We start from the raw sequence: 12,204 nt of genomic DNA on the forward strand, positions 1-12,204 counted from the left end.
ACTCATTCACTCACTCACTCACTCACTCACTGGCATAACTAAAAATCTACCGGACCAAAAATGTTCAAATTTGGTAGGTATGTTCAGTTGGCCCTTTAGAGGCGCACTAAGAAATCTTTTGGCAATATTTCAACTCTAAGGGTTGTTTTTAAGGGTTTAAAGTTCGTCTTTTAGCATGTATATTCTTCTTCTCCCAATCTCTTAATTAGAATTGAAATTTCCATATCATATGTTACTATAGAACTATAATCTAGATAGAGTACCTCTTCGAAACAGTTGTTAACTGGCAACTAAATCAATAATTTTGTCAGGTTGGCATTAAGTTGAGTTGATTTTGTTAGGTTGGCACCAAGTTGAAGATTTAAATGAATTTATCGCGGAAAAATTGATTGGGCACTGCTACTTCAATCCTGGGAGTATTATATTACTAGCCGTCAGGCTCGCTTCGCTCGCCATATCCGTTTAGCCAGACGTTTAGTCTGGACCCTCGACTGGATTGTCCTATTATAATATGATAAAAATGAAAAAATGCAGGCGAGCGAAGCGAGCCTGCTGATCTCATTCTTGGACGATCCAGTCGGGGGTCCAGGGGGCGGAGCCCCCTGGCTAGACGGATATGGCAAGCGAAGCGAGCCTGACGGCTAGTACTATAATAAAGGAAAGAATTGGCTTATACACGTAAGGAATAGGGAATTATGTTTGACGCATCATCACGTCTGAAATATACTCAACTTATTAATTTGAAATTTTGCATATAGATTCTTAATTAACCGAGGATGGTTATTTATGCCTATTTTCAGTTCTTCAAGATTTCATTACGTCAAGTTTTCAATTTGTCATGCTTCTAGTTGTTGTATAGAAGCAGCTGAACATTTCTTTTAAAAGGGACACTAGATGATAGGTATGATTGGGGATCCTATTCGAATAAAAATAACTGATTTTCTGTCGCATCAAAACCGCACCGATTTCTCAAACCGTTCAAAAGTTATTCTCATTCAAAGATACTGATAAATCATCCATCTATCCATCAGCTTTACTATAATAATGGAAAGAGCTGGCTCATACATGTGCGTGATGTAGGAAAATTATGTTTGACACATCATAACGTCTGAACTACTGCACTGATTGATTTGAAATTTTACATAAAGATTCTTCATTAACCGAGGATGGTTATAGGCCTATTTTCAAATTTCGAATTTTTTATTACGTCAAGTTTTCATTTTTCAGTTTTAAAATTCGAAGCACGGGTTACCTTCTAGTTGTTTATTTAGTGATATTTCTAATCTTAACCATTGCTCGTGGTAATGCAACTCGAAAATCATATCAATAGCTATTGTACCAACATGTTATGGGTAGAGTACTCAGTACTGAAGAGAATCAATCAGAGAAGTCAAGACGTCTTTAATAAGCACTTAATCATGGTTAAATATTTCATAAAATGTTATATTCAATTGAGCCACAAAAAATAAAAATTGAAATTGGATTATTTGAAGTTCGATCCAATAAATGGGATGAGGAAATACACAAAATTGAAATTTATCTTTCTACATATTTATATAGATCACTGGTTCCCAATAATTTGTCCGCGAAAGCTTTAGAAGTGGTCCGTGAGAAGTCCGAGGGAAGGAGAATTGATGTTTTAAGCTTTATTAGTGTTTTTTAAAGTTATCTTTTTTGTCTATATACAAGTATAATCAATTTCTCTTCGGAAATGATATATCAAACTCATCTTAAGTTCATAATATGTTTCCAATCGGTAAAATAAGTGATAAGTTCCAAATGTCTAATGCTATAAGATAGGACTTGAAAGTTTTTTTGGAATCTTAATGGCGGATTTGTACCATGTGACCGAGCTAATCAATCAGAAGCGTGACAGTCAATGGCCATACTGTGGGTAATATAGTTACTGTAACCTACCTACCTCTTGCATGAGAAGGAGGTTACACAGTCCATTTCTCAAGGAAGGGGTGGAACCCCTATTAGTTTCCCAGGAAAAAGACTCATGCCAGTTGATAGAGCTGATAAATAACTATACAGGGTATGAATTTGAAAAAAATCGGTCTTCATTTTTGAGAAAATCGTAAAAAACATGGATTTTTAGTCTTTATCCGCCATTTTTCTCAAGAATATTACGGATCTCCTGCAATTTTCCCAGAAATGAGACTCATGTCAGTTGATAGGGCTCATAAATAGCTATCCATGGTATAAATTTGAAGAAAATCGTTAGAGCCGTTTTCGAGAAAACAGTGAAAAACTTGGTTTTTTAGTCATTACCCGCCATTTTTCTCAAGAATATTACGGAGCTCCTGCAATTTTCCCAGTAATGAGACTCATGTCAGTTGATAGGGCTTATAATTAGCTATCCATGGTATAAATTTGAAGAAAATCGTTAGAGCAGTTTTCGAGAAAAACATGGTTTTTTAGTAATTATCCGCCATTTTTTCCGCCATCTTGAATTAAATTTTATTGAATTTCTTATTGTCAGATCCTCATCGTATAAGGACCTTAAGTTTAAAATTTCAAGTCAATCGGTTAGTTAGGAATGGAGTTATCGTGTTCACACACACACACACACACACACACACACACACACACCACACACACACACACACACACACACCCAAAAATCATGTTTTTGGACTCAGGGGACTTTGAAACGTATAGAAAACTTGAAATAAGGGTACCTTAATTTTTTTGGGAAAGCAATACTTTCTTTACCTATGGTAATAGGGCGAGGAAAGTAAAAATCATGTTTTTGGACTCAGGGTACCTTGAAACGTATAGAAAACTTGAAATAAGGGTACCTTAATTTTTTTGGGAAAGCAATACTTTCCTTACCTATGGTAATAGGGCAAGGAAAGTAAAAATGAAGTTGAATTCGAAATGGCGGACCAAAATTTTCATGCGACAGAAAATCTTTTATTTTTATTCATTTTTAATCATTCCTATCATGTAATCTCCCTTTTAAACGAAATTTTCAACTGTTTCTATACAACAACTGGAAACATGACAAATTGAAATCTTGACGTAATAAATTCTTGAAGAATTAAAAAGGCTTATAGCCATCCTCGGTTTATTAAAATCTAAATAGTTCAGACGTGATGATGCGTCAAACATAATTTTCCTATGTGTATAAGTACGTGTATAAATAAGTCAGTTCTTTTTATAGTATAGATAAGTACTACTGAAGAAGATATAAACTTGAAAGCCTCACAGTATCATACTGATTTTTTCAATACATCAATTTTAGTATCGATTAGATCCTCCTCAATTTGAATTAGGCAGCCTTTTGTTTTCCCAATTCCAAACAAAATACCTACACTATCCGTTTCACTCCGAATTTGTGTCTTATATTACATTATAGCTTAATGATATAAATTATTACTAATTTTACTGTGACCTATTTATGTTTTTCTTCGGAATTCCAATGATACAGCATGAAACCTATGTCCATTTCATTTTTACTGGTGACAAAATTTTAAATTAAATAATTATTTGATAGAATCTATGTGCTCAAACAAAAACGATTTTTTCCAGTAATTTTATAATTTGTCTCTTGTATTATTACAATTTCATAGTTTAATTTCTACCTAGTTCATCTACTAATATTTATTATCTAACAGAGAAAAATCAATAATGATTATGTAATGCTGTAATTTCAGGTCAGTGCAGTATTATCATCTTTAGTCATACCCTCTCAGGTATCAAGTTGGCTCATAAATAAAAAAAACAATGATAACACAGTTTTGAATTTCGTTAATATATTTATGCTTTGATGCTATTATGCTTATTTTTTATCAAAAACTTCTAACTTGTCCAATATTTTCTTGAGAAAATTTGATCGAAAATTGTTATTTACCTCTGGCACCTTAAAAGGAATATCAATTTATGCAGAGAAAGTTCAATCCATGTTCAGGTTCTATAAGTAGATTTATGTATCTATTATATTTAATAGGGATTCCATTTTCAAGATTTATATTGAAATTTAAAACAATATGCATTGAAACAGAATTGTTTTGAATGAGCTATAAACAAAAGACACTGGTATGTTATCTGTGGCTTTGACTTGCTCTGGTTTTGATTTCAATAGTAGTTTGGCCGCAAGGGCTTACAACATGGAATAATCGACGAGCTTCTCAGCTTAATCTACCTTTCTATCGGTTTCCTGTCCAGTTATAAGCACTGACCGTGAAAGTGGTCGCTTTTAAGATCGATTTTGAAAGCTGTACTCTCGGAGTGCCTTCAGGCAAAGGTTTAGCCCAATTATTTGTCCTTGTTTGTATTTGGTGATAGTTATTTGCTTGTACTGTAAATATCCATAATCATAGAAAAGATGTTTCGACATCCACCATTTCAATTATTGGATTATTCTATTTGCATACTGTAATTCATGGTTTCCTGGCTTTAATTTTCTGTTATCCTTTCTTCAATCGTGCTACAGTATTAATTCCCAGTTTTTCTTGTTTCAGGTGATTATTTTTTTGCATCTCCCAAGTTCAGTCTCCGAGTTGAGGTTTTGGTGAGTAATATTTGAATTAATTTGAGTATCAGTTGAATTTTCTTTGATTGGTCGAAAACTTGTATGTATGCTTCACATTCATAGATCTTGTAGTTGGGTTCAATCCAATTAACTAAAATATTTATTAATTTCATATTAGAATGAAAACTCCTTCTTCAACCAAAGTTACTCTTTTTTCAAAATTTTAGGCCTACATTGATCCAAAATTGAAATGGTTCATGTTCACATTTCACTTCTTAATTTGTTTCCAATCGGTAAAATAAGTGATAAGTTCCAAATGTCTAATGCTATAAGATAGGACTTGAAAGTTTTTTTGGAATCTTAATGGCGGATTTGTACCATGTGACCGAGCTAATCAATCAGAAGCGTGACAGTCAATGGCCATACTGTGGGTAATATAGTTACTGTAACCTACCTACCTCTTGCATGAGAAGGAGGTTACACAGTCCATTTCTCAAGGAAGGGGTGGAACCCCTATTAGTTTCCCAGGAAAAAGACTCATGCCAGTTGATAGAGCTGATAAATAACTATACAGGGTATGAATTTGAAAAAAATCGGTCTTCATTTTTGAGAAAATCGTAAAAAACATGGATTTTTAGTCTTTATCCGCCATTTTTCTCAAGAATATTACGGATCTCCTGCAATTTTCCCAGAAATGAGACTCATGTCAGTTGATAGGGCTCATAAATAGCTATCCATGGTATAAATTTGAAGAAAATCGTTAGAGCCGTTTTCGAGAAAACAGTGAAAAACTTGGTTTTTTAGTCATTACCCGCCATTTTTCTCAAGAATATTACGGAGCTCCTGCAATTTTCCCAGTAATGAGACTCATGTCAGTTGATAGGGCTTATAATTAGCTATCCATGGTATAAATTTGAAGAAAATCGTTAGAGCAGTTTTCGAGAAAAACATGGTTTTTTAGTAATTATCCGCCATTTTTTCCGCCATCTTGAATTAAATTTTATTGAATTTCTTATTGTCAGATCCTCATCGTATAAGGACCTTAAGTTTAAAATTTCAAGTCAATCGGTTAGTTAGGAATGGAGTTATCGTGTTCACACACACACACACACACACACACACACCACACACACACACACACACACACACACACACACACACACACCCAAAAATCATGTTTTTGGACTCAGGGGACTTTGAAACGTATAGAAAACTTGAAATAAGGGTACCTTAATTTTTTTGGGAAAGCAATACTTTCTTTACCTATGGTAATAGAGCAAGGAAAGTAAAAATGAAGTTGAATTCGAAATGGCGGACCAAAATTTTCATGCGACAGAAAATCTTTTATTTTTATTCATTTTTAATCATTCCTATCATCTAATCTCCCTTTTAAACGAAATTTTCAACTGTTTCTATACAACAACTGGAAACATGACAAATTGAAATCTTGACGTAATAAATTCTTGAAGAATTAAAAAGGCTTATAGCCATCCTCGGTTTATTAAAATCTAAATAGTTCAGACGTGATGATGCGTCAAACATAATTTTCCTATGTGTATAAGTACGTGTATAAATAAGTCAGTTCTTTTTATAGTATAGATAAGTACTACTGAAGAAGATATAAACTTGAAAGCCTCACAGTATCATACTGATTTTTTCAATACATCAATTTTAGTATCGATTAGATCCTCCTCAATTTGAATTAGGCAGCCTTTTGTTTTCCCAATTCCAAACAAAATACCTACACTATCCGTTTCACTCCGAATTTGTGTCTTATATTACATTATAGCTTAATGATATAAATTATTACTAATTTTACTGTGACCTATTTATGTTTTTCTTCGGAATTCCAATGATACAGCATGAAACCTATGTCCATTTCATTTTTACTGGTGACAAAATTTTAAATTAAATAATTATTTGATAGAATCTATGTGCTCAAACAAAAACGATTTTTTCCAGTAATTTTATAATTTGTCTCTTGTATTATTACAATTTCATAGTTTAATTTCTACCTAGTTCATCTACTAATATTTATTATCTAACAGAGAAAAATCAATAATGATTATGTAATGCTGTAATTTCAGGTCAGTGCAGTATTATCATCTTTAGTCATACCCTCTCAGGTATCAAGTTGGCTCATAAATAAAAAAAACAATGATAACACAGTTTTGAATTTCGTTAATATATTTATGCTTTGATGCTATTATGCTTATTTTTTATCAAAAACTTCTAACTTGTCCAATATTTTCTTGAGAAAATTTGATCGAAAATTGTTATTTACCTCTGGCACCTTAAAAGGAATATCAATTTATGCAGAGAAAGTTCAATCCATGTTCAGGTTCTATAAGTAGATTTATGTATCTATTATATTTAATAGGGATTCCATTTTCAAGATTTATATTGAAATTTAAAACAATATGCATTGAAACAGAATTGTTTTGAATGAGCTATAAACAAAAGACACTGGTATGTTATCTGTGGCTTTGACTTGCTCTGGTTTTGATTTCAATAGTAGTTTGGCCGCAAGGGCTTACAACATGGAATAATCGACGAGCTTCTCAGCTTAATCTACCTTTCTATCGGTTTCCTGTCCAGTTATAAGCACTGACCGTGAAAGTGGTCGCTTTTAAGATCGATTTTGAAAGCTGTACTCTCGGAGTGCCTTCAGGCAAAGGTTTAGCCCAATTATTTGTCCTTGTTTGTATTTGGTGATAGTTATTTGCTTGTACTGTAAATATCCATAATCATAGAAAAGATGTTTCGACATCCACCATTTCAATTATTGGATTATTCTATTTGCATACTGTAATTCATGGTTTCCTGGCTTTAATTTTCTGTTATCCTTTCTTCAATCGTGCTACAGTATTAATTCCCAGTTTTTCTTGTTTCAGGTGATTATTTTTTTGCATCTCCCAAGTTCAGTCTCCGAGTTGAGGTTTTGGTGAGTAATATTTGAATTAATTTGAGTATCAGTTGAATTTTCTTTGATTGGTCGAAAACTTGTATGTATGCTTCACATTCATAGATCTTGTAGTTGGGTTCAATCCAATTAACTAAAATATTTATTAATTTCATATTAGAATGAAAACTCCTTCTTCAACCAAAGTTACTCTTTTTTCAAAATTTTAGGCCTACATTGATCCAAAATTGAAATGGTTCATGTTCACATTTCACTTCTTAATTTGTCATGTTAACAAATTATTCCTGATTGAACAAAACCAAGAGTATCAAGGTTTGATTGAAATTATTTCTTACAAGAAAATATGTTCTTTCTTTAAGCTAAATTAGGTAACTCATGTTTGATTAAGCTAGAAACAATAGTTGGAAACGCAGAATATTTACTATTATAATCATAATTCTAGATCTGTCTCAGATGTGTATTGTGGTTATCAAAATGAAAATTACTACTAAAAACCTTAGAGGCTTCCGTAAATGTTCATGAAACCACTGTACATTGGCTTCCTGAAATGCTCATAAAACCACTGAACAGGGATTTCGGAGTCTGAGGTTGGGTCAAACAGACTTTTCATTTAGAATTCCACTTTGTTATTGAGTGTAAAATGGCCTTACCACCGCTTCAATGCGGTTTCACCACATTGTATGTGGTTTTATAGAGCCTGAGCACTGGACACAGTCAGAATGGGTTACAAAGTCTGTGTATTTATTAAGGGACCTCAAAATGGTGGAGTCCTCCAGGACCACCCTTGCAGGATATAGTTGTTGAGGGGTGAGAGATGGGGGTGTAGAAAATCGATTGCAGACGACAGGGTTTTCACATTTTGTGCGTGATGTGAGTCATGAGAGGGAACTCTCCCCTCTCCCCTTGTCTAGGGAATGAGGAAGAACTCCCTGACAGCAACCTCTAGCAAAAGCCCTAAATCGTAACTGGAGTTCCGGAGTACATGACATGTAGCATTTATATTTTACCTCTTCTCCACTCTCTATTCATCGCTTTTTGGAGTAGTCTCTCCAGTCTCTTAATTTGTCTAAAGCGTTTCCTCTTTTTCTTTTCTTGAACCTGTTCATTATTCTACTGTTAGAGGTAGCAACGTGCGATGAGGGTTGTGTAGCGTGTATTAATCAAATGAAATATTTGAGGAATAAAGCTGCCAATAAAATGTAATATAATTGATGCGTTCCATTTGCAAATTCAATCTTGATTGGGATAAGTTTGATCATTTTCTTGATACTTCTCTTAGTTCCATAATTTTCTTCAAATTTATTGTTTATACTTGAAATTTTTGAATAATTCTCAATTTGTTCTTATCAACTTGAAATTTCTTATAAGCTATTCAATCCAGTAAACTTATCATTATTTCACTGCTAGGCTATTAAGTAAAATCCACAAAACATAAAAACTCACATTTATATCAAACTCACAATCAATTACATATTACACTGCTTTGAAAATCAAATTTTAGACATTACCGGTTTCACTTCTACTATATTTTCCACCTCTAATTTTTCTTTCCTTCTTTCACTCTGAGATTTCATAAATACCGGTATACAATATATTATAAGACCTGCGAATACTTTCAACTTTCATATTTCATTTCAATGTATTATTTAGATAAAAATTTTCAATCATGTTCACATTTATTCCTATTGTTTTGCGAAGTAGGATCGCATGGTGAATCGCTATGTGATTTTTCTTGTTTTGCAACTGTTAAACTTGACAATATCTCTCAAATGTGATCAATCATGACGAGAGAATTATTAGTGTACAATTAGTTGGCCCACTTCAACTCATTGACATTCCTCTTTAATAATAAATTGTGCATAGTATTTGCCTTTTCTATTCTGTGTCAGTATCTTTTCATCAAGATGTTTTGTTGAATGAATGATCCCGAAATCAATCATTTTTACATTTTCATGGAGTAGAGTAATATAGATAGCTAAGGTATTACACGATTTTGTAAGAATATCTATAATTTCAGATAATTTCAGGTGATTTCAGACTCAATTCGACAATTCGCTCTGGTTTAGAGATATGCTCTTGGAGCTTATATTTGTTGGTGTTTCAGTTTCCTTTTTCTTCGTGTTGGGAATTATTATATTCAAGAACTCAGCTTTTAGCCAGCAGTAACTTTGTAAACTGTAAAAATCCAACCAATTTTATCGTTAAATAACCCAGAAAATATTCTTCACCTTTCTTTTCCTCAGTCGTTTCTGAAGATAGTGAAAATATTATTTCTTTTTTATGACTCTCCTTAACGTCAAATAGATTGTAGAAATGATTGGTTTTGCCTTGAAATATAAGCAAGCTTAGTGTTCACATTCTTGGTGTCATAATGCTTTCGATGTATTCCCGTAACACATGAATATTGACTTTTATAAAGAAGTTTATAAATTGGGGTATCTTAATATTTTTTTCGGAAAGCAATACTTCCCTTACCTATGGTAATAGGGCAAGGAAAGTAAAAATCAGACTATAGAATTATTCATCATAAATCAGCTGACAAGTTATTACACAGATGAGTGGAGAAGCCAGTCTATTACTGTATTTGTATAAGGTCTATAGTTTCAATCAAAGATCTTGAAGAGGTATGCATCTTTGAGCTGGGTTTAGCCTACACCAAAGTTATTAACATAATGTTAATAACTTAATCCTTATAGATTCTATTCGATTGAACGGAAGTTGACAAACACACATCTTCATCATGTGTTTGATAAGTTATGTTCAATCTAATATAATCTATAAGGATTGAGTTATTAACATTTTGTTAATAACTTTGGTATAATCGCAGCTTTAAGGTCTTTGGTTACAATATTTTGTTTTGCAGTCATGGTATTATCATGCGTGCCCATTAGTATCAATATTCTCACCTTCCAAAAACCTAATTTAAAAGGTGATTAAAAATAAACAAATGAACTAAATTATGCTGGAGAAATTATAACATTTTTGATTGTTAAAAAATAATTTTCTTCAGATAGAAAGTTTATCACGGATCTGGATGAATTATATCATATGGAATACAAATTCAAGCGTGAACTGAGTTTGTTAACATTTAAAACAAGTGATATCAGGTACTTGTGAATGAGAATACTGCGAGAGGTCTACCCTTCACAGAACTACTAGTAATTAAATGCAAGTTTTCCATTACAATTTTATACCTTTTCAACGTTGATAAAATACCTTGTGAATGAAATTTTGAGACTATAACAAGAATAATTTTTCTTTATAATAATTATTTCAAATATTCAATGAAAGCTCTATAAATAGAACTTATTACTTCTGCTACTGCATATATTCACCGAAGAACTAAATAACAGAAAGAAATTTGAAGAATGGAACTATCCAAAAATAATATACCAGCAGTTGGTTAAACCAATTTCTACAAAACCTTCCATATAGTATCAGAAATCGTTAGGAGGTTGAATTCCAAAGCCTATATTTGTTTATTTTTTTAGAAAATAAGATTGGGGTAGCTTGAAGCAGGAGATGAGAAGCCTTGCAGGTGCTTACGCTTGGAGAAAAGATAATAAAACAGAAAAGTAGTTTGATTGAGGGTTTAAGAGGAGAAGAGAAAATAGGAAGCTCAAAATTTAAGAACTTTACAGAAGAAAAACTAGGTAAGTGTCGAGATGATGCTAGCGTTGGAGGGGAGGGTGAATGAGAGGAGGGAGGGAGAAAGAGGTGTTTTAAGAGGAAATACAACATAATTTGGTAGATACAAACCTACCAAACTATATCAAATATGTTGATAACAACTCTATGAAATATGCTGTAGTGATACTCACTATTCATAGAATAACATAGAAATAAACCTTTGTGAAAATTATATATTATGTAAGCTTTCTAATTTATTACTAATAAAAGTATTGAAATATATTATGCGATTGAACATTATCAACATTTAAATATTCGAAAGATCGCAAAATATTTTACTAATACTTGCAAGTAAAAATAAATAGAACTTTATGACACTAAAAGGCTGTATTTTTAATCATAGTGCAGTTTACCAAATTATTACTTTTCCATTGAAATGTCTCATTAGATTCATTGGCTGTCATTAGATCCATCGGCACCGCACCCAAAATGTCCTCCGATTGGCTAATTCTCAGCCAATGAAGGCATTTAGCCAATCGGAAGACATTCTGGGTGTCCTGACAGTAAAAACTGTCTGCCGACAATATTGTGAAAACGGCTATTTTAGTGCAAGACCCATATAGCTGGCCTCAGCCATGAAATACTCTATATTACCATTAACCTAAGGCTAAGCTGTTGTTCTCCATAACATTTATATAAAGGTGAATTTTATAAGAATGTTGCCAATTGCGTCATTTCAATTAGAATCGGCATTAATGAAAAAAGTGGCCAATGATGATCGTGATCATGTTTATCTCACCACTCTATCATGGCATATCAGACAAAAATACAATGATTATGTAGAAAATATTACACAATCTCTTGAAATTGGAGGTAAACACAGATTCGTGCACCTGAGCAAGTGAAGAAGACAAGAAGAGATGATGTAGAGTTAGAAGAAGAGGAAGAATGTGGGCCAAAGAGAAGAAGAATATAAAGGTAATGGAGGAGAAAAAAAATTGAAGAAGTGAGAAGATGGAGGAGAAAAAAATTGAAGAAGTGAGAAGAAGAAAACATGTAAATGAAAAACTAAATACGAAGGAGGAAGAGGAAAAAGGAGATGAAAGTAGAAGGGAAGAAGAACTGTGACAAGTGGTGAGTGAGTGAGTGAGGCCGTAGTGTCTGCGGTAAG

The 12,204-nt window shown here is 32.9% G+C and overlaps 1 protein-coding gene across 3 annotated transcripts in view; it reads left to right on the plus strand.

Moving 5' to 3' along the window:
- LOC111047290 overlaps window positions 1–12,204 on the plus strand; it is a 117,405-nt gene that overhangs the window by 70,514 nt on the left and 34,687 nt on the right. Inside the window, exons 3-4 of one of the 3 annotated variants that reach the window (XM_039432369.1) lie at window positions 4,470–4,519; window positions 9,431–9,449. The exons of 1 other annotated variant lie outside the window; for it this stretch is intronic. In XM_039432369.1, coding sequence (XP_039288303.1) covers window positions 4,470–4,519; window positions 9,431–9,434 — 54 coding nt within the window. In that variant the 3' untranslated portion in view covers window positions 9,435–9,449. Of the gene's footprint in view, window positions 1–4,469; window positions 4,520–9,430; window positions 9,450–12,204 lie in introns of those variants that run through there. One more of the 3 variants, XM_039432370.1, reaches the window with a different exon arrangement.

Source organism: Nilaparvata lugens, chromosome 7 (genome assembly GCF_014356525.2).
Source record: "Nilaparvata lugens isolate BPH chromosome 7, ASM1435652v1, whole genome shotgun sequence".
Classification (NCBI taxonomy): domain Eukaryota; kingdom Metazoa; phylum Arthropoda; class Insecta; order Hemiptera; family Delphacidae; genus Nilaparvata; species Nilaparvata lugens.